This window comes from Spermophilus citellus, assembly GCF_964194105.1.
Source record: "Spermophilus citellus genome assembly, chromosome: 4".
Lineage (NCBI taxonomy): Eukaryota > Metazoa > Chordata > Mammalia > Rodentia > Sciuridae > Spermophilus > Spermophilus citellus.
In genome coordinates this window covers 198,169,194-198,193,420 of record NC_138185.1, presented here as the reverse complement: position 1 = coordinate 198,193,420, position 24,227 = coordinate 198,169,194, and the positions used below count along the sequence as shown (strand labels likewise).

General features: G+C 38.6%; 1 protein-coding gene across 2 annotated transcripts in view; it reads right to left on the bottom strand.

Moving 5' to 3' along the window:
* PSEN1 (presenilin 1) overlaps positions 1-23,921 on the bottom strand; it is a 67,073-nt gene extending 43,152 nt beyond the window's left edge. Inside the window, exons 1-3 of one of the 2 annotated variants that reach the window (XM_081290751.1) lie at positions 23,793-23,921; positions 14,862-14,943; positions 14,635-14,774 (exon numbers count right to left, since the gene is read on the bottom strand). In XM_081290751.1, coding sequence (XP_081146877.1) covers positions 14,635-14,721 — 87 coding nt within the window. In that variant the 5' untranslated portion in view covers positions 14,722-14,774; positions 14,862-14,943; positions 23,793-23,921. The remainder of the gene's footprint in view (positions 1-14,634; positions 14,775-14,861; positions 14,944-23,792) is intronic. The other variant, XM_081290752.1, reaches the window with a different exon arrangement.
* Positions 23,922-24,227: the final 306 nt, after the last annotated feature.

Genomic DNA, 24,227 nt, shown 5'->3' with positions numbered 1-24,227 from the left:
ACTGCAAACTTGTGCAACCACCATGGAAAGCAGTATGGAGATACCTTAGAAAACTTGTAATAAAGCCAACATTCGACTCAGTCATCCCACTGATCGGCAAAAACATAAAGGACTTAAAATCAGCATACCATAGTGCCACAGCTACTTCAATGTTTAAAGCAGTTCAATTGACGATAGCTAAGCTATGGAACCAACCTAGTTGCTGGTGCCCTTCAACAGACGAATGGATAAGGAAAATGTGTTACATATACATGACGGAATATTATTCAGCCATAAAGAATGAAATTATGGCATCTGTCACTAAATGGTTGAAACTGGAGACTATCATGCTAAGTGAAATAAGCCAACCCCAAAAAACCGAAAGCCAAATGTACTCTGATGTGGATGCTAACTCACAATAGGGTGGGGGATGGGGAATGGGAAGTTCCCTGGATTAGAGAAAAGGGAATGAAGGGAAAGGAGAGAGGTGGGAATAGGAAAGACAGTAGAATGAATCAGACATAACTTCCCTATGTTCGTGTATGAATACATGACCAGTGTAACCCCGCATCATGTACAATCCCAGGAATGGGAAGTTATACTCCATGTATATATGATATGCCAAAATATAATCCACTGTCCCATATAATGAAAAAGAACAAATACAAAATTATATATAAAAAAAGGTCCCTGCTCTCATGTACAGCTCTGAAACAGAGAGACTGCCAATAAAGATAATTACAGAGTACAATAGTACTGTAAAAGAAATAAACAGAATGGTAGAGAACACCTGGGATGGGTCTACTTTTGGACAATATGACCAGAAAATACCTGAGCTGAGACTGAAGGTTGAAAAGATATGAAAGGCCTATTGTAAAGGGATTAACTCAGCACCTGAGGGTTGTCCAAACCATGCATACGACAAAATAAGATTCAGTCTCTGCCTATTTCCTGGAAGATACTCTTGAGTCCTTGGAATATCTTGCCTGTTAAGATTGTTTATATCTTGAAGAGGACTTGGGTAAAACCAGCTACTTTATGCTAGAAACGTGATCTACAGTAGAGCTTTGGGTCACATAGTATCAGCCTGACCTCTGAAGGGGATAGAGAAGTAGAGCCATGTCTATTTGTCCCAACCCTAATAAAAACACTGGACACCAAGGTCGGGTGTGCTTCCCTGGTTGGCAAAACTCTGAAAAGAGTATTGTCGAAACCTGTTGCCAAAAGAATTAAGTGCCATCTATAAAACTCCACTGGGAAAAGACAACTGGAAGCTTGTGCCTGTGTCCCCTGGGCCCTGCCTATGTGCCTTCTTCTATTAAGGTTAATCTGGATTTTGTTTTGTTTTGTTTTGTGGTGCTGGGGATTGAACCCAGGGCCTTGTGCATGCAAGGAAGCACTTTACCAACTGAGCTATATCCCCAGCCCTTGCTGAGATTAATCTGTATCCTTTCACTGTAATAAACTGTAATTTGAATATAAAAGCTTTTGGTAGTTCTTAAATCATTCAGATGCATTATTGAACCTGAGGGGGGCCTTGGGAGCCCCCCAAATCCTGTACACTGAAAACTACAAAATATTGCTATTAAAGAAATTAAAGATCAAAAGCAAAAGCAGACAGTGGGATACACCAAACTTAAAAACAGCACATAACGTTTAAAAAAAAAAAAATCAATCAAGGAAAAAGGTAATCTATAAATAGGAGAAAACACCTGCAAATCATATCTAAATAATGTACTAAATTTCATTTCACACTCCTTTGAATGGCCACCATCAAAATAACAAACTAGGGGCTAGGATTTAGCTCAGTAGTAGAGTGCTTGTTAGCATGCTTGAGGCCATGGCTGGATCCCCAGCACTGGGGGGGGGGGGGGGGGAAATCACCAGAAATAACAAACAGGTGATGATGGGAAGAAAATGCAATTCCTATGCATTGTTGGTGGTAATGTAAAATGGTGCAACCACTAAGAAAAATAATTTAGCGGGATCTCAAAAATTTAAAAACATAATTAGCATATAATCCAGCAATCCCAAAAGAATTGAGTTGAAAAAGGATCTCACTATAGTCAAGAATAAGAATTATGGGGCCAGGGTTTGGCTCAATGGTAGATCACTTGCCTAGTATGTGTGAGGCACTGGGTTCGATCTTCAGCACACATAAACATAAATGAATAAAATAGGGCTGGGGCACTTGCCTGGCATGTGTGAGGCAATTCTCAGCACCACGTGTAAATAAATAAAGATCTATCAACAACTATAAAAATTTTTTAAAAAGGTATTCTATCCATCTACAACTAATATATATATGAGATAAGCCAAACACTGGAGAAAATATTTACAAATATATGTATCATAGAGGACTTGTATCCAGAAATATTAAGAACTCACAAAATACAATAAGAAAGCAATATAGGGAAGAGATTTGAACAGACACTTCACTAAAGATGGTATCAATGACAAACACATGAAAAGACACTCAACACCAATACTCATTAGAGAAATGTGAATTAAAACCACAATGGGATAGTACTGCATACACACAAAAAGGACTAAGAATTAATTGTGTCAAGTGCTGACATGATGTGGAGGAACTCTTATATATTGCTAGCAGGAATGTAAAACTATATAAACAATTTGGAAAACTGGTAGTATCTTAAAAAGTTGAATAAAACCTACCATATTAGATCATATTCTACCTCAGACTTTACCCAAGGTAAATGAAAACATTTGTTCAAAGATTTCTACATAAATATTCATAGTACTTTACCTCAAAACTAGAAAATGACCTAAAGATCCAAACAAGTAAATGGATTAAAAAAAAAAACAAAAGAGGCATATACTTACAAAGAATGCAACTCAGGGATAAAAAGGAATAAACTACATAAACTATTGATAATTTAACACTGATAAATCTCAAAATAATTATTCTGAAAGACAAAAGAGTCTGCATGATTCCATTAAAATAGGTTTATTGTGATATAAATGGTACATAAGTCTAGGAAACAAAAACCACAATATAGTGGCAGAAGTTTGTTGGTGGTTGCCTCAGAAGAGGCAAGGATAGGAGTAAAAGATTACAAAAGGAAAAAGAGGTAACTTTAAAAAAAAAAAATGTGTGTATTTTTTAGTTGTTGATGAACCTTTATTTTATTAATTTATTTATATGCAGGGCTGAGAATTGAACCCAGTGCCTCCCACATGCCAGGCAAGTGCTCCACCACTGAGTCACAATCTCAAGAGGTAACTTTTGGGGTGATTGATATATTCAATATTTTGACTGCTGTGATTATTTCAAGTGTATAATGAGAGGAAGATGATAGAAGAAATATGAGGGATTTCCAAAATGAAAAAAACCTTGGTAGCTAAAAATTAGAATGATTTAGGCATAGCATTATTTTCAAGGCTAATTAAAAAAATTTTTTTAAAAACTTTTCATTATGGAAAAAGTGCAAACAAGTACTATCAGAAATATATAGTAAAGCCCCATGTGAAATTTACTCATAGCTAATCTTGTTTCTCTACTCTTACATCCACTTTATCTCTCTGGAATTAATTTAAGGCAAAACTCAGGTATATCATTTCCTTCATAAATATTTTAGTGTGTATTCCTAAAAGATAGGAACTTAAAGGCTTTAGCATATGATTTGATAGTTCATTTCTTTCAAAAAAGAATTTAGAGGGCTGGGGTTGTGGCTCAGTAGTAGTGCACTTTCCTAGCACATGTGAGGCCCTGGGTTCAATCCTCAGCACCACATAAAAATAAAAATAAATAAATAAATAAATAAAGATATTGTGTCCATCTACAACTTAAAAAAAAAAGAATTTAGAGCAGTTTTAGGCTCAGAGCAAAACACAGCAGAAAGTAGGGTTCCCATTAACCCCTTGCCCACACATGTACATAAACATCCCCTTCCATTATCAACATAAAGGCACCAGAGTAGTTCATTTATTACAATGGATGAACCTATACTCACATGTCATTGTCACTCAAAACCCACAAGGGCCCACCAGGGTTTAATCTTAGTGTACATTCTGCAGGATTGGACAAGTGTACACGACACCTATCTACCACTGCAGTACTTGTGTCCCACTCTCTTCCCTAACCATTGATCTTTCAACTGTCTCCATAGTTTTGCTCTTAAAGACTTTTCTTTCTTTCTTTCTTTCTTTCTCTTTCTTCATTCATTCATTCATTCATTCTTGGGGCTGGGGCTGGGGCTCAGTGGTAGAGTGCTAGCCTAGCATGCATGAAGCACTGGGTTTGATCCTCAGCACCATATAAAAATAAAATAAAGGTAGTGTGTCCGCCCACAACTAAAAAAATATATTTTTTAAAAAATAATTCTTCTCCTTTTTAATCGTAGTTAGTTGAACACAATGCCTTTTATTTATTTATTTTAAATGTTTATTTTTTAGTTGTAGTTGGACACAAAGGTATTGTACCTTTTTTAAAATTTATTTTTATGTGGTGCTGAGGATCGAACCCAGAGCCTCACACATACTAGGCCAGCACTCTACTGCTAAGCCACAACCCCAGCCCCTTATTTATTTTTATGTGGTGCTGAGGATCGAACCTAGGGCCTCACATGTGCAAGGCAAGTGTTCTACCACTGAGCCACAAACCTCAGCCCCTAAAAAATATTTTTTAAAATTTATTTATTCTAATTTGTTATACATGACAGCAGAATGCATTTAACTCATAGTACATATATAGACCATAATTTTTCATGTCTTTGGTTGTACACAAAGTAGAGTCACACCATTCATGTCTTCATACATGTATTTAGGGTAATGATGCCCACCTCATTCCAACATCTTTCCTACCCCCCATCCCCCTTCCCTTCCCCTCCCTCCCCTTTGTCCTATCTAAAGTTCCTCCATTCCTCCCCACACCCCCCCCATTATGGATCAGCATCCATATATTTGAGAAAACATTTGCATTTGGCTTTTGGGATTGGCTTACTTCACTTGCATGATATTTTTCAACTCCATCCGTTCACCTACAAATACCATGATTTTATTCTCTTTTAATGATGAGTAATATTCCATTGTGTACATATACCACAGTTTTAAAAGGCTATTCTTAAAGCTCAGAAAAACCAGTGTTGTAGCCATTATAAATTACTTCATTTCAGTGGCAAAGAGAAAGATTACTCACTAAATAAATATTGTGAGTCTCAAGGAGGGCGGGGTCCTGTGGGAAGGGCGAGTGTGTGGGAGGCTAACCCTCAGAGCCAGGTTCCTCAGAGCCTCTGCAGCACTTTATCAGGGCTTCATTTACATGCATACACTCTGAGAACATGATACAAGCATAGATTCAGCCATACAAGGCCTATGCACCTTGAAATGGGAAGGTTATTTCTTAAGCAGCAAAATGTAAATGTATTTTTAATACAATATTAGTATTTGCCTGGATTTTTAAAAAATTATTTCTACAATTTTTATTTATTATTTGTTTATATGGTGCTGAGGATCGAACCCAGTGCCTCATGCATTCAAAGCAAGCGCTCAACCACTGAGCTACAACCCTACCCCTTATTTCTAAAATTGTAAGAAATGTTATAAGTTTATGACATAGAAAGTAAGTATCCTCTCTAATCTCATACCCACATATGATCCACAATATGAACATGGTGAGCAATATAATCCACTTTTAGATTTGTTTTGTTTTGTTTTGTTGAGATAGAATCTTGTTATGTTGCCCAGGCTGGTCTTAAACTCCTGGAATCAAGCAACCCTCAGACTCTCCTTAGCCTATCGAGTGGCTGGAACTACAGCTGAACACCCCTGTACCTGGCACACTTTTCAGATTTTGTTGTTGTTGTTGTTGTTGTTGTTATTGTTATTAGGGGGTTGAACACAGGGGTGTCTCTACCACTGAGCTACATCCCCAGCCCCTTTTAAATTTTATTTTGAGACAGGGTCTCACAGAGTTGCTGAGGCTGGCCTCAAACTTGTGATGCTCCAACTTCAGCCTCCTGTTGCTGGGATTACAGGCATGCACCACCACGAAAGCACCACCATGCATGTCATCAATTTTAGATATTTTTTAAAAAATCTATTCTACAATTTACTTTTATCATTTAATGTATTCAAATATCTTTCTATTCTGGACATACAAATATACCTCATTATTAAATATAACATCATAATAATACTATTGACAATTTTGATAATTTAATGAAAAGTATATGCCAGACAGTACACTAAGAACATCTAGTGAATTATCTTAATCTTAAAACTCTTTAAATTTATTACTACAAACTTCATTTAAAAGATAAAGAAACAAAAGGTTAACAAGGACAGATAATTTGCCAAAGATCATAGAGCTAAGAAGTTCTCGAGCAGAGATTCAAAGGGAGACAATTTAATCAAAAACCTTTGTTAGCCATAATCTTGTACTACTAACCAGGAAAACCATAAGTAAGTAATGCCCCAATGATGAAGATGTGAGATCATCTCCAAAGTCTCACTACTACAAAGAATGCTTCTTTTTTTCCAGTGTTGAGGATGGAATCCAGGGCCTTGCACATGCTAGGCAAAGCTCTACCAATGAACCATATCTTTAGCCCTTAATAAAAATTCTTGTCTGTTTCCTGGCAGTCTTATTGTAATATATTTATAAAATAAATTTCTAGAAGTGGAAATGCTGAATGCCATTATGCATTATAAGTCTTTGCCCTAGTCTGTTTTTTGACTCTGTTCATGGCAGTTTTTGCCACACTCAAGTTTATAATTTTGTGTAATTGAATACAGACAGGTGATTTTACAAAGAAAACGAAAACTTTACAATGCCTCAAATTCTAATGTTTTTCAACATACACACATATAGGACTGGGATGTAGCTCAGCGGTAGAGGGCTTGCCTAGTATACACCAGTCCCTGGATTCAATCCCCAGCACCACAAAAAGAAGAAAAAATAATCCCATAAGACTTTGGTACAGAAGCATCAAGAAGACAAACTGCTTCTTGTAAAATGAGTTTTTCTTAGCAATATTCAGGGAAGTTGTGGTTAATTTTTACAAAGCCTTGCTATCTAATTCATTTAAAAATAAATTACACCTTAAGGAAAGTTGCCATTAAAAAAACAAAAAACAAGACTTTATTGTTTGGATTTCTACAATTAGAAATGAGGTATTCTAAGCTTGCACTACTGGATGAATTGGAAGAGTAACTTAACCAAAAGACTAGCAAGTTAAGTGAAAAACTTGAAAACAATTTTTAATCATAGGCAATATATTTCCAACAACAGATAGAAGTCCAGCCGGCACCTGCCCAAGCTTTGCCATTCCCTGGAGTCAGAGGTGTAACCATTAGTCTATGCCAAAAAAGACTGTCATTTCCCTGAACAATTGACTAACAGGTTAGAGATAATATTTAACATTTATGGGGCTGTTGTGTTAGGCTTGTTAGTGTTTCTTGACAAATTATTGAGATCTGTGCTTAAGATTTTCAACTTTATTGCCAAGCAAAAGCTAGTACAATCTTCTAGAGGTCAACAAGATTTTCAGTTCTTTTCCTCCTCATTTCACTTTGACATTAACTAGGAAAACAAATTAATTATTTCAAGCAATACACTGTCAGGATGATGGGACCTGTCGGTCCAATTCAGTTTGCAGTTACAGCACCCTTTTTAAAACTTTTCTCTTCTCAATGTGCCAAGTAGTTAAATATTATTTAAACAGTTTGTAGATTTGCTTTCTGTTTGATTTTATAGATTTCTCACACTCAAAAAAGTAATCAGGGGTGGGTTGTGGCTCAGTGGCAAAGCACTCGTCTAGCATGTGCAAGGCCCTGGGTTTGATCCTCAGCACCACATAAAAATAAATAAAATAAAGGTATTGTGTCCAACTACAACTAAAAAATAAATATTAAAAAAAAAGTGATCCAGGCATCATCCAAGAAATGACACTATTTCTGCCAGTCTATGTTTGATTTGCTGACAATTTACTAAAGTTTTCTGTATCTAATGTTCCAACATTTGGAAAGATTATTGTGGTTGACCTTCATTTATAAAGACCAGACACACCTTTTTTTAAAAAGTTTGTTTTAGTTGTAGATAGGCACAATGCCTTCATTTTTTTTATGTTTATATGGTGCTGAGGATCGAATCCAGTGCTTCACACCTGCTAGGTAAGCACTCCACCACTGTGCTGCAACCCCAGCCCAAAAGATGAGGCATATTTTAATGCCAATTTGGCAGCTGAAAGTAGATTAACATATGTTCTTTAGCAATTCCTGGTCTTTCAATGATTACTACAAATGACTGATAATTTTCTACTCTAAATCAAAAATCTGTTGACAATTTATTTCCTTAAGGACTAAGAAATGTGGTCAGGATAAACTAATATGAAAAAAACATTGAAGTTTCAACTTACAAATATAATTGTTTTTCTCTAATGTCATTTTTCTATGACATTTTAATGTCATTTTAGTTCTTTATGCAAATGCAGTTGCTCCCAAATTACAGTTCCCAAAGCAGAAACAATGGCAAAATGTGGCAACTGGTCACACATACAAGTTCTGGCCCCATCCCAGATACAAATCAGGAATTTGGTTTGGGGCCAAAGAATTTCCTCCAGGGAATTCCAAGGAACAGTAAGGTCTCAACACCAGGCTGCAAGATATAGTCCATAAGGCTTAAATAACAATATAAATGGGGCTGGGGTTTTGGCTCAGCGGTAGAGTGCTCACCTAGCACGTGCAAGGCAACGAGTTCAATCCTCAGCACCACATAAAAAAGTAAATTAAATAAAGATATTATGTCCAACTATAAATATATACATATATATGTATATATGTATATGTGTGTGTATATATACACTACTAAACTACTTCTAGATTTCTTTCAAAAACCTTTACTCTTTTATATCTTAGAAAAGCAGAACAGTTCCAGTTGATCCACAAAAAAGATGTAAATCTATACCAAATCAAAACCATGAATTTTCACTATTGTGAAGTTTACATTTTCAATTTAACCTGTGATAGAGGACAGAGACATGAGTGGTAGGCACATGAGGAATAATTCTATAAAATGAGCCCACTATGCTGACATTCATATGCTTTTTCTTAAAAAATAATTTACCTGTAGCCCTGCCTGGCTTAAATCCACAGGTATGTTACATTCTGCAGCAAACAACCTGTTATCGGCAGGAGAAATGCAGGCCCTGAAGTACCTACAGGAAGAACACAAGACCCTGAACACGGGGAATTTTCTGACCCTGCATAGACCAGACAGATCCCAGAACTCGAGCAGATAAGGATAATTCCCCCTAACCATAAAATCTGTAAGAATAGGTTCTAGTTAGAGCCAGTCAGCATAGGCCAAAGTGATGTCATGTTGTTATGGCAGTGGTCATCCTGTCATCAGTCAAAAGTCAAGAGGTAGACTGGGTGGGACTCTCTGGAAACTTTCCTAGGATCCCTAATAAAATTGGAGGGCAGGAGAGGTGCACTGTCCCTTACCTCTCTGAGAGGACTTACTCTCTCCCTTACGAGTGTCTGTCCTCTTTTCCCCTTTCCTATCCCTTCTAATAAATTCATGCCTGTTAATCTGGGCAACATGTCTGGAATCTTTGTGGCATGATCACAAGACTCAGGCTTGAAGAAGGTCTCTGCACTGCCTCAGTTTCCTGGCAGATTCCAGTCCTATAACAGTCTGTATTCAGCACATCCTATAATGTCTGTAGAAATGGAATGGAGGTTGACTTCTAGCAAAAATACAACAAGTCAAGGAAAAAGCTCTCCTGTCAAAATTTTGCAACAGAAAAATAAAACCCTATAAATTAATATAGAAGTAAACCAAAAGATTATGATAAGTAATAATCTACTGTCTATTGACAGACAAATCATATGCCCAATGATCTTATCAGAGCTATTTTAATACCCAGTTTATAAATAAAGAAGTTCAGATATTTCACAACTTGTACACTTTGCCCTTTTTCAGAAACAGCTGAATCATTAGTCAGTTTATCTTCTAGTCTCCAGTCCCTAAAGACACAGCCAACCAAAAGCCAAAACAAATGTGAAGGCCATGCTGGCTTTTAGTTAGAGGTGGAAGGTAAAGAAATGAAAGGCAGTGAAACCTTCACCTGAATGCCATCTCTAAGGGGAGCCAGGATGCATATTCCTGAGGGAAAATAATAAAATGGATTCTCCAGTGGGCTCTTATGACAGATCAAGCTATCATTTGCTAGATATTCTACATAACAATTATAGATGTGCCCCACATGAAGAGAGCAATGCAGATGCAACATGGCAGCCAGAGCAGAGATATGAGATGGCTAAGGAAGTGCACCCAGAGAAGAGGGAGCTCAGAAAACCTCTACAAGAAAGCTGAAGTCTTTAGCAACTGATAGGATTCACTTCAGACTTTTATTTGCAGCTATCAAATCTTAAAATTTCTCTTACTAGCTAGCATGAGGAAAAAAACTCTAAAACTTCTTTGTTCTTTTCCTGGGAGATTTGTATTGTTTTAGATATACTGGATGTCCAAAAAACTCTACCAGATATGGTCAACAAACAAAAAAGTAAAAGAGGGGCTGGGGATGTGGCTCAAGTGGTAGCGCGCTCGCCTGGCATGCATGAGACACTGGGTTCAACCCTCAGCACCACATAAAAATAAATAAAGATATTGTGTCCACCTAAAACTAAAATATAAATATTTTTTTTTAAAAAGTAAAAGAATTCCAAAAAGTGAAAAGATGAGAACAAAGCAACAGGCTCTCTCATGTGGCACTGGCAGGGATCAAGATGTTTTATAAGGGTTAGTTTTTCAGATAACCAAAACTTGAAGGATAAATGCAAACTTTTACAATGTTTAATATAAATTTTCTATAATGCATTATAACCATTTCAATCTTACAAACTCCAAAGGCTCCACAATATCAAGCTTTTTTGGTTTCTTTTACATCAGCTGTTCTAATTTCCCCATTATTCCAGTCTGCCATCACAGAACCCCTTGAATGTCCACCCCCAGACTCCTCAGGTAACATATTGCCTTTGAGTACTTTCCCTCATATTAAAAAGTTTTCCTGCCAGGCAGGTGGCACATACTTGTAATACCAGTGGCTTGGGAGGCTGAGGCAGGAGGATCACGATTTCAAAGCCAGCCTCAGCAAAAGCAAGGCACTAAGCAACTCAGTGAGACCCTGTCTCTAAAACACAAAAAAGGGTTGGAGACGTGGCTCAGTGGTTGAGTGCCCCTGAGCTCCATCCCTGGTATGGGGGGAAAAAAAAAGAATTTTTTTTTCCCTTTCTAACTTTTTTTTTTTAATTATGATATGAGGTAATGATGAAATAGAACCAAACCAAAGGCCAAATGTTCTCTCCAATATTCAGATGCTGACTCACAATAGGGTGGGAGTGGAGGTTCACCAAATTAGAGAAGGGGGATGGGGGAGGAGAATAGGAGGATGGGAATGGAAAATAAAGGGGAAAGTTATCACAATTACCCTTCTTTTTCTTTTCCTAATTTTTCAGTATATTGTATATTATACAATATTGTATATTATACAATGACTGAACAGCTGATTACACAGAAATTTTGGGTTGAGTACTTTACTTCAGTCTTTATAAAAAATAAAAAGATTTTTTTTTTCATATTTAGGCCTTCCAAATCTATAATAAACATTTTTCTTAAAAAAAGATTTTGGGGGCTGGGGATGTGGCTCAGTGGTAGCGCGCTTGCCTGGCATGCGTGTGGCCCGGGTTCGATCCTCAGCACCACATACAAACAACGATGTTGTGTCCGCCGAGAACTAAAAAATAAATATTAAAAAAAAAAATTCTCTCTCTCTCTCCTCTCTCTCTCTCTCTTTAAAAAAAAAAAAAAAAAGATTTTGGGGGGCGTGTACAGGGAATTGAACCCAGGGGTATTTTACGACTGAGCTGCGTTCCCCAGACCTTTAAAAAAAAAAAAAAGAAAGAAAGAAAAAGAGAGAGAGAGAGAGAGAGAGAGAGAGAGAGAGAGAATTTTTTAATATTTACTTTTTAGTTTCAGGACACAACATCTTTATTTTATTTTTATGTGGTGCAGAGGATCAAACTCAGCACCCCGCGCATGCCAGGCGAGTGCGCTACCGCTTGAGCCACATCCCCAGCCCTCCCCAGACCTTTTTATTTATTTTCTTTTTAGACAGGGTCTTGCTAAGTTGCTGATGGTCTTCCTAAAATGCCCAAGCTGGCCTCAAACTTGCAATCCTCCTGTCTTAGCCTTTTGAGTCACTGGGATTATAGGCAAGCACCACTATGTCCAGCTCCAAAACTATTTTTAATTGAAAAATTATGAATACATTCATCATCATCACCATCATTATTTTTACTTTATCTTTTTTGCAGTACTAGAGATTGAACCCAGGGGTTCTGTACCACTGAGCTATACCCCAGTTCTTTTTCTAATTTTATTTTTGAGACAGTATCTTGCTAAATTTCCCAGGCTGACTTAGAATTTATAATCCTTTTGTCTAAGCCTCCCAAATAACTGGGATTACAGGAATGTGTAGATTACAGGAATGTGCCACCAAGCCCAGCTAAATACTACACATTTTTAAAGGAAAGATCAATTCCCTTACTTAAAATATTTAAACTATGGACCATAAACAAAATGAAACTAAGACTTGGAGAAAATATATGAAAAGCATATAATCAACATGAGCTAATTACCCCCCAAAATATCTATTTCTATAAAATCAGTAAGAAAAAAACACACAACCAATAAAAGAATGGGCAAAGAACATAAAGGCACAATTCGCAAAAATAGCCAATAAGCTTAAGAAAAATTATGAAAATACAACTAAAATAGCATGAAGGCTGGGGTGTACAGCTCAGTGGTAGAATGCATGCTCAGCATGCACAAGGCCCTGGGTACAATCCCAGCACCAAAAATAAACAATAAAAATAAATAAATAAATAAATGATACACCATTTTAAGCCCATCAAAATGACAGGCAACAAGTTAGACAACAGCCATAACTGTCTTAACTAAATTATGTTATCAAGGATGTTAAAGAAAGGACCCATCAACATATTCCTAAAAATTATGTATTTTCCAGTAAACGGATGGAATTGGATGCTATCATGCTAAATAAAATAAGCCAGTTCCAAAAAAACCAAAGGCCAAATGTTCTCCCCAATATGCAGATGCTGACTCACAATAAGATGGGAGTGGAGGTTCACCAAATTGGAGGAGGAGGGATGGGGGGATGGGAATGGAAAAGACAATAGAATGAATCTGACATAACTTTCCTATTGTTCTACTGTCATGCATAAAAATTAAATACATATATATGCTCCTGACATAAAATCATTTTGAACAGCATTCTGGCAATTGTTAAAATAGTTTAAGATCCATACACTAAATCACAGAAACTATTCTTGAGAAATTCAACACATGTGCACAAGGATTAATGAATGAGAATGTGACTGCAGCACTGCCAGTCACTGTGAAAATTGGAAACTACCTAATATTCATAAACAGAATAATTTTTATATTTGCACAAGAGGAGAAAATAAATGAAGGACTACATGCATGTCCATATACATAAATTCTAAAAACAAATCCTATACTTACATGTTTAAATTTCAAAAATGTAGGAACTTTCTTTTACAACTTTTAGACACATACATTTATACACAATTCTAAAACATGAACAGTATTATATAATAAAAATTGCTTATGTATATGAAGAGAATTTTGAGATTATCTAGTAAATCGCCTACTTCTACAGACGAGAAAAATGAAAAATCCTAAACCATCGGAATGTAAAAAACTTCAGGCCATCTAATCCTCTAGTTTGAGTGCCCATTCTGTGAACTATCCCTCTGTAGATCTGGCTGGTAAACTTATCTGTCCTTTGTGACTGATTTTAGCAACAAGTACACACTAGCCCAGAAGGCAACCCTTGCAGAGACTATAGCTAGCCTTGTTTTCCTCCATTCTGGCTCCATTTTCTAAAAATCCTACCAATTTTCTGTCATCTCACAAGCCTTCAGTGGAATGAGGTGGAAGTGGAGGTTCATTTAATCTGTAAGGATTAGCTAATGGGTTTGCAGGCAGATTTGATGTCTGTGGACAGTCAGTGAACAGTCTCCGTGACCCATGCCACGAAACACAGCCTCTTACCTGATTCCCTCCTTTGAACTTAATCCTCACATTGTGCAATCATTTTGTTGATGAACATCATTAAACACTGTCAGGAACCGTACCGTACCAGATACTGGGAAAAGTAAATAAAATGCTCTCAGCCCATGGAAGACTAAGAGCAAGACAGGTAAAATGTGGACTGTGACAAGCTCACACTTCAGGAAGTTGGAGAAGGCTTCAACTGAGGTGGTGATATCTGAGCCAGAGAGGAAATGCATTAAACTCTGTCTTAAACAGCCTTGCAAAGCTGGGAGTGGTAGAGCACTTGGCTAGTACAAAGGAAGCCCTGGGTGTCATCCTCAGTACAAAAAAAAATTTAAAAAACCAACACTCACCTTTTGTCCCCCAGCACAGAAGGGTTCAACGCTTTGCTCTCAGTCGAAGTTCACAAATACATACATTTAGCATAGTAGAAAAAGCCTGCCCATCTCCTTTAGCATTTCTTGGAAGTAAGGGAGATGACAACTTAACCCACAATCTGGCAAGGGAAGTTTCAGAGGCTGACACTGTACCTGGCTACGTACAGAATTGCTCAGGTGGTTGTCCTCAGACATCTGTGCATTCTGGAAATAGGACAAGGGTGCAGGTAACTCTGTCATTGGAGCAACTGTATAGAAATACTTTTTCACAGAAAACAAAGCTTCCTGGGGCTCTGAAAGGGAAAAACAGAACTTTTTCACTATAATTACACTTTTATTTTTTAATCTCTTTTATAAATTAAATTCAGCAAAAAACAAACCTTTCTTTCATGTGTTCTCCTCCAAGCCAAGCTGTCTAAGGACCTTGAAGGCTGTTGTCACTTGTAGGCTCCTGTATCAGATCTGAAATGGGATTTAACCAGGTCAGTCCTAGTTGGTCAAATCCTAGTAAATCAGTTCATACTCATTAAATACTTACAAGGCCAACTTGCAAACCAGAAATGTGGAACTTTGCCATGATCTGAGAGATGCACTGTCAGCTCAAGGCACCTCTCTGACAATGAGATCTCAAATACAAAGATACTCAACTATTTTAGATTAACAGTAAAGAGAGAAGATTTTAAAGACGGTTTAATACTTCTTTTGCCATGCTAACTAACCACTCCAATCAATATATATAGTGTGTGTGGTAGTGGGGATTCAACTCCAGGGCATTTTACCACTGAGCTACATCTGCAGCCTTTTTTGAGACAGGGTGTCCCTAAATTGCCCATGCTGGCTTCCAACTTGCAATCCTCTGCCTCATTCTCCTGAGCTGCCGGGATTATAGGCATGTCCCACTGCAACTTAATTTTTATATCTCCATACAATCATTTGTCTATGGGCTGGGGGAGTGGCTCAGGGGCGAAACACTTATATGCATGATGCCCTTGGTTCAAACCCCATAACCACAAAAACAAAACATTTGTCTAGTTATTTTTAATTTTGCAAAATTCATTCTATTGTCTTATTTTATCCTAATACAATGCCTCAAGGCATAGTAGACAAGTAACATCTATTTCATAAAAGCAGAGGAAGAGGTTAGGGTATGTTTCAGTACTTAGCATGCCCGAGACCCTGAGTTCAATCCCCAGCACCAAAAAAAAAAAAAAAAAAAAAAAAATCAATAAACTAAAAATTAAAAAGTAGAAAGGGGGTCTGGGGATATAGCTCAGTAGGTAGAGTGCTTGCCTCACATGCAAGAGGCCCTGGGTTCAATCCCCAGCACCACAAAAAAAAAAAAAAAAAAAAAAAAAAAAAAAAAGAAAGGGATCCAGAAAAGTTCAGTGACTTGCTTATAGACATATAGTCATGAAGAACAGGACACAAATCACAGACTTCTGACTCCCAGCCCCAGGTCTCTCCTTTGCCACCTGGCACAGCTACTTACAGACACAACTGTCTCTCACACTTCAGCCTCCTGGAGGCCACATTCCAATTTGCCTGACTACCTTAATTTCTACCAGCAAATCCTTTAGGACTTCAACTTTGCCTTTTCATAGATACTCTTCAGAAATATAGAAGAGAATGATTTGTTTACATACCTAAGAAGTAACCTGGAATATACTAAACACAATATCTAAAACATTATCATGGAGGCTGGCAGTGTAGCTCAGGGATAGAGCAATTGCCTGGCACATATGAGGCCCTGGATTCAAACCTCAGCACCACAAAAACAAACACAACAAAAATAAAATAAATCATCATCATGTACATATTTACATTAAAAAGCATTTTGTCAATGTCACATTTCACTTTCACTGTTAAGTTCAGGATTCTCTAACCTCTAAATATTCCAATTTTTTCTTCTAATTATTTGTCATTAAAAAACTGCATAAAGGGGTTGGGGATGTGGCTCAAGCGGTAGCGCGCTCTCCTGGCATGCGTGCGGCCCGGGTTCGATCCTCAGCACCACATACCAACAAAGATGTTGTGTCCGCCGAAAACCAAAAAAATAAATATTAAAAAAAAAAATTCTCTCTCTTTAAAAAAAAAAAATTACTTTTTTTTTTTTTGGGGGGGGGGATCTCTTCACTGGAAGAGGAGCTGTGGAAAGCTTTTGGAGTATAGGGACTGTCCTGTTTCTTAATCTGGGTGCCAGCTACAAATGGGTTTCACTTTGTAAAAATGCACTGAGCTGCAGTCCCATGATCTGTGGCACTTCCATATTATGCTTCAATGAACAGTAAGTAGTCAAAGTAAATGTTCTTACCTAAAACTCCTATATGCTAAGCAAGTGCTCTATCATTGAGCCACAAGCCCAGCTCTCCCAGCCCTTTTTTATATTTCATTTAAAGACAGAGTCTCACTGAGTTGGTTAAGCCCTCACTAATTTACTGAGGTTGGCTTTGAACTAGTGACTCTCCTGCCTCAGCCTCCTGAGCCTCTGGGATTACAGACATGTGTACCACACCTTACTAGATTTTAAAGTTAATTGTGTGGTTGAAATTTTAACATCAGTGTACCATTAATGGTGAGCAGAGTACATATTATGCCATTCCTTTCCACAACAACACCTGCTAACCCAAAATTGCTTAAAGATATCACATTGGAAAATTTCTTAACAGTTATGCCCACTGGCTGCTCGTGAAGCCAAAATTAGACAGGCAGTCAGTATAGACAGGTAAATCGAGTCAGGCTGGATCAAGGAGGCCAATTGGAGTGGGTCTGGGAGGTTGCAGACTGCCCCCTGAGGGACTGAAATGCCTTCAGAGCCCTTCCTCCACCCTTACCAAGATAACTTGCCCCTGCTCCAACCTGTTGCTAAGTTAATCTGTCCCAGGAATTGTCTCTCCCTTCCTGGAGTTATAAAAGTAGTTAATTAATGTGTCCTGGGCTCCATCTGGCCCTTCCCCCATTCATCTGCTTCTCACCTTTTGGCCACCCCACCTGAGCTCTCCTGGGCCTACTCACATAAGCAGGAAGGAGAGAGATAAGGGGGAGAGAGCAGGAGAACAAAGGAAGCCTGAGACACACAAAAAAGGGCAAAAAACCCTCACTTCTTGGGATACCAGGATACCAACAATGGCCCTTTTCTCCCTGCTGGGAGGAGTCTTGTGTTACTCCCTTTTTAAATAAAACCTGCTTTATATGCTTGCCGCAGTATTCTTCTCTAATGTTATACTTCAATATATGACGAAGCAGAACTTGTCACCAATAACCGGCGGTATCACTCTGACAACTATATCACTGAAAGTGAGGGTCTAGTATAGAAAATCCTTAGAAATCTGTCATTAACATTTTTTTTTGGTACCAGGGATTGAACTCAGGGGTACTCAACCATTGAGGCACACCCTCATCCCTATTTTGTAATTGATTTAGAGACAAGGTTTCACTGAGTGGTTTAGTGTCTCATTTTTGCTGAGGCTGGCTTTGAACTCGCAATCCTCCTGCCTCAGCCTCTTCAGCCACTGGGATTACAGGAGTGAGCCACTGCACCCGGCCATTAACTTTCTTATATGATACATCATAAACGAAATAAGTAAAAAAGACAGTGTTAGCCAAATAAAACAAAGACAGAAGGCAAGAAAGGGTAATTGCAGGTGAACATAAATAAAACATAATAAATGAATAAAGTATATTACATTTACTGGTAAAATAAAAGCAGGAGAAAGGCGATTATACATTTAAATAAAATCAGAATAACCTATAACCTTGTACTATAAATTTAGAATAATACTAAACAATAAGAAAGTGATTATTCTTTTACTAAATAAGATAAACACCATCTACTTCCTTACAAAACTCAAGACACTGAGATTTAGCAAACTTATTACCTTCAATGTACTTATTTTACAGATAAAAACATCATGACAGACAGAAGTTAATTGACCTGCCCAAGTCAGATCTGGCAAACAAAGGAACTGGATGTTATATTCTATTGCCTTTGTAAAATTCCATCTCTGCCCTCTAGGAATTTATAGCAATGAGGGTTAAGGTATATTGAGCTAATTTTATTACCAGTAAAACCTACTGCTTACAGGTAAATGAGATCTTTAACTTCAATAACTGCTCTAACTATAAATTAAAACCTGAAGTACCAAAACCATTCTCCATAGTACAATCCTAGTATTTATTTTTCAAAAGGATGAAGTCTGGTCATTTTAATTTAAACAGTTTCCATTTTTTACCTTTACACAGGATTTGTTCAGCTATTACCAGAATGCAGACAAATTGATTACCATACTGGAGTTTTCTCAGACAAATCTTTTTTTTCTTTTCACCCTTTCTCTTTTATTTTTTATTTTTATTTTTTTTATTGGTTGTTCACAACATTACAAAGCTCTTGACATATCATATTTCATACATTAGATTGAAGTGGGTTATGAACCCCCAATTTTACCCCAAATGCAGATTGCAGAATCACGTGGGTTACACATCCACAATTTTACATAATGCCCTATTAGTAATTGTTGTATTCTGATACCTTTCCTATCCCCTACTATCCCCCCTCCCCTCCCCTCCCATCTTCTCTCTCTACCCCATCTACTGTAATTCATTTCTCTCCTTGTTTATTTTCCCATTCCCCTCACAACCTCTTATATGTAATTTTGTATAGCAATGAGGGTCTCCCTTCATTTCCATGCAGTTTCCCTTTTCTCTCCCTTTCCCTCCCACCTCATGTCTCTGTTTAATGTTAATCTTTTCTTCCTGCTCTTCCTCCCTGCTCTGTTCATAGTTGCTCTCATTATATCAAAGAAGACATTTGGTATTTGTTTTTTAGGGATTGGCTAGCTTCACTAAGCATAATCTGCTCTAGTGCCATCCATTTTCTCAGACAAATCTTAACAAGAATTATCAATATCAAGGTTGCCGCTTTAGCGTATCAATATTATTTTCAAAGTTTTTTCCACAACCATTATTCCATTTGATTCTTTAAAAAAAATCTTGAGGAAAAGAATCAGTACTTACATGTAAAAACAAACAAACAACAAAAACTCAGGAAAGGTAAAAGCATTTGCCTGCGCTGGTTAAGGAGCAAGTGAATTAGAAAGTCAGTTTTAGAACCCAGGTCATCTGATATCTAGTGGCGGGGTTCAATTTTTCATTCAGAGAAAAATTGCAGGCCTCCCCTGATGCTCTGAAGGTCACAGTGTTACAGGGTGAGCATCCCTGGAAGAGCTGGCTTCACATGGAACTCAGAAGCAGGCAACAGGGCCTGGTTAGGTCTGGAGAACAAACACATACTGTTGGTACCAAGGGGCAGGCCAAGCAGAGTTGATTAAGGTCCAGTAGCAGCTGAAAGCAATTGATGACTGCATAGAAAAGGTCAATGACCCCACTGTTCAGGAAACATGACAAAAGACACTCTTAGATTTTATAACATTTCAGCTGAGCCTTCTGAACCCAAAAAAACAGTAGCTGGGAAGAGAGGATCTTTCATGTGACCTGCACTTCAGAAGGAGAAGGAGGGACAGAAGTGGATCAGGTGCCTTCCTCCCTGGCCACCTGCAGAGGTCTGACAGAGCTCATCATTTGAATTCACTGCCATCCATTTCCTTTCTCTCAAGACATTTGCTCAATCAGACAAAAGGAAAGAGAAATTGTAGTCTGATGAGCAACTAGAATTTCTTTCTACTTTATACAAAGAGATTAAAAAAGTCCCATGAGAGCTACAAATAACCTCAAAGCTTAGATGAGAAAAATCTGTCCAACTGGAAACCTTCTCTATCCTTTAGCATTCCAGAAAGTATCACCAAGGAAATATTTAGAATCTCAAATAAGGTTTATTAAAAATTCCATTAGTGGAAGCACCCACAGAAAATTGTGTGTGTGTGTGTGTGTGTGTACATATATTTTTTCCTCCCTCTTACTACATTCCCAAGATAACAACTAAATCTCAAGCTCCTATAGAACATCAGTTACTTAATATTTGGTACCATCTCTTTCTTCACTCTCAGAGATAAATATTTTAAAAAATTTAAAAAACTGGTATTGTACAGAAATCTCTTCATGAGACTTAGTCATGAGCTCCTCCAGCACAAAAAGTTTGTTGACTTGCTTGACTGGCTAAACCACTTGACCAGTTTCTCTTTCACTTAGAAAACTGCCAGAAGTATTTTTTGCTTAATCTGCATTATGATGCTAAAAAGTTTTCAAGGACCAAATCAGTTTCTGACTTATTCTTTTCCAAAGAAAGTATTTCACTCTTGGTATCATTTTGACAGCTCCTCCCCACAGGCAGCTCAAGTTCTAGTTACCCAGGTGGGTGGAGTATTTAAAGGCTCACATCCAACAGTAAATGTAACCACACTAAACTGTATTCTATAATTGAAATTAATTAAAAAATAATTTAGGGCTGGGGATATAGCTCAGTTGGTAGAGTGCTTGCCTTGCATGCACAAGGCCCTGGGTTCAATCCCCAGCACCACCAAAAAAAAAAAAAAAAAAAAAAAAAATCTAAATTAATTGAAAACTTTAGGACTACATCCTTGGAAGACTTCTGATTTAAGTGATGAGGAGCAAATCATTCCCCAGTCCCAGAAGAGATTTTTTCAAAGTGGTAAGTGCTAAAAAGAGCAAGGACAGTGATGCATCCTATTTAGTGATGTTTTTTCCCCTCCTTTCATCCCACTCCACCTCTGTGAACCATCTGTGGTAGATTAGATTATTATTCACCAAATATCCACTCCCTTCCCCAGAATTCCCAGTCAGCCCTCCATGTCCTCAGGGCCCCCATCTTCCGATTCAATCACAGAAAACATCTCACAATAAAAGAACTGTCCATACTGAACGGACTTTCTTGTCATTCCCCAAACAATACAACTATTTACACAGCATATGCATTATATTAGGTAGAATCTAGAGATGAGTTAAAGTTTACAGATGTGTGTAGGTTATATACAAATACAACACCATTTTATACAAGCTCTTGAACATTCTCAGATGGTAAATAGGGAGGCATTTGTTTCTCTTTCTGCAAAGCTAAGGTGAAAAGTTTAGATGCCAATTGATTAATTATAGTTGGGTTTTGTTTGTTTTTTTGTACCAAGGATTGAACCCAGGGGCGCTTTAAAAATGAGCTAAATCCCCAGCCCTTTTTTATTTTGGAACCGGGTCTCGCTAAATTGTTGAGGCTGGCCTCAAACTTGAAATCCTGCCTCAGACTCTGGAGTTCCTGGGATTACACGTATGTGCCACCATAACTGGCTGCCTTCTTGTAGTTCTGCTGTTGTTTTGAGATCACCCTGGGTAGCTCCTGCCCCTTCAGCCTGGACCTCAGAATAGACAGGCAAAACAGAATGGTCCCACACTATTTACACACCTACATCTTGAAGCAGAGAATAAATATTGGAGTGAGAATAAATGCTCTAATCTGCTGAGGTTGGGGGAGGTAAGCTGTGTAGAGTTACTGTAGCAACTTGCTTTAAAATAATGGTGATGCTGGCTCAGAAGATACAACAAAGATGAACTAAGACAAACCCAGAATCCTTTATCTGAACCCTTAGGTCCTGTTCACAATTCAGAATTTTTGGTTTACTTAAGGACATATGATGCAAATACCACATGCTATATAGGTTACCCCACAGGGCCTTGGAAAACAAAGCACATTATTAAGAATACATTATTAAAAAATTCCTTTTTTCTTATTTTTTTTTTTTTGAACTGGGTGTTGAACCCAGGGACACTTTACCACTGAGCTACAACTCCAGCCCTTTTTATTTTAAGACAGAGTCCCACTAAATTGCCCAGGCTGTCCTTGAACATCCTCTTGCCTCAGTCTCCCAAGTAGCTGGGATAACAGGCACGTATTGCCATGTCTGGCTAAACTGTGATAGGTACTGGGGATGCTAGGGAATCATATATTGCTTTTGTCTACTTAGGAGCTTAGTATCTAGAGGGGAAGACAAACAAGGAAATTTTCTATTGACTACATGCTGAAACAAAAATGTTAGTTATACTAGGTTAAATAAAATACCATTCAAATTAATTTCACCTGTTTGTTGTTACCTTTAAAAATATGTCTATACCAAAATTTAAAATTAACATTTGTGGCTCACATTGTTTCTACTGAACAGTGCTGCTCTAAATTTTCCATTCTTTATGCTACAGCAGGCCAAACACCCCAAATCCCTGACAGTATCTTCCTTCCTGAAGCTTCCCTCCCTTCCTCAGCTGCTCTAGACATTGCCCTGTTGTGTTTCTCCTCCTCCCACACTCATTCTCCTCAACAGCCTCCTCACCCTTGTATCGCCCCCTTATTATAAATGTTCCCTAGTCTTGTCTTTGGCCTCCGCCTTCCCTTTCTTCTCTTAGGTATATCCTCCATTAATCCAGCATCAACTGGCAAAGTGACTCATATTTACTGTTCCTTTACTGGCCACAGGGCATTTTCACCTGCTGACACTTTAAAAGTGATACTTCCAAACCACTTCCTGGTCATTCCTCTTTAGTTCTTTCCTCCTGACTTCCTTATTTCTGAGATACTGTCTCCCATCCTCTAAACTTAAAACCTCCTACACAACTTCACACTTCATTTCCTGCTCAATTCGTTTATGTTTAGTTCAGGTCCTTTTCTCCTAAGCCTCTGCCAACACCGCAGATCGAACTTTCATTATCTCACCTGAATTATGCAAAACTCACCTCAATTCTCTTAGCCGTTCCAGCCTCCACTACCAGACTGATGTGCCTAAAGCGAAGCTCTTAACCACCACAGTGCCACGCATATGAAAAGAATGTGACAGAAGGAAAAGAAGCAAATATTGAAGACGCATGCAAGCATCAAATACACATGCATCGTGACAATCTCGATCAAGGAAAAAGCAACAGACCAGCTTTTCGCGTGGCATGTGAGACGTGGGGAACTTGGCCCTGAGCGCCACTCACTTCTGGAAAGGACATTGAACATGAAGCGCGAGTTTCAGCAGTTGCTCAAGCCGACCCAGCCCAGGGCGCTTCCTCTTTCTCCTGCTCCACTCCAAGCACCTGCACCCTAAGAGGTGGTTTCGGGAAGACAGCATTTCCAGGCCAAAGATCGGAGGGGAATCTCCAACCTGAACGCGCGCCGCGCCGGGAACTCAAGAAACCGGCCGCCCCTCCTCGTTTCCCACGAGAGGTTCCTCGGTCTCCACCCGGCCGCGCCCCGCCCCTCATCCTCGAGGACACCGGCTCCGCAACCCGCGGCGACAAAGGACCGGGCCTTGTCTGCGGCCGCCTCTGTCAACACCGAGTTAGGGACACCTTTTTCTTTCCCTAGACACCGGATCACGCACCTTCTCCTTCCCGGCCGCCGCAACCCGCTCGCAGCCGATGTTCCTTCCCAAGCCGCCGCTGTTTTGTTTCCGATGTGAAATCGCGGCCTCCAGAGCAGCCCGTCCCAGGCCCCGCCCTAGAGGCCTCACGGGTATCGTCACTTCCGGCTCTGGCGACGTTGGCTATTAGCCTAGGAGCAGGCGGAGCTTCCGGCCGTGCGCGCAGACTACGGAGGTGGGGGATCCCTGAGCTACAACCAGCCACGCGCTCCCGGAGCAACCGGTTTAGGAAGCTGCCCTGTGTAGGTGGTGGTCAGAGATCAGAGGCTCCCGTGGAGCGGAGAACAAGATTCCACGTACACCCGGCCCAGCGTGTTTTTTCCAGCTTTCACGTGATGACACAACTTTTTTTCTCTACACTACTTGTTTCTACGGTTAACTCAAAATGCAAATCAG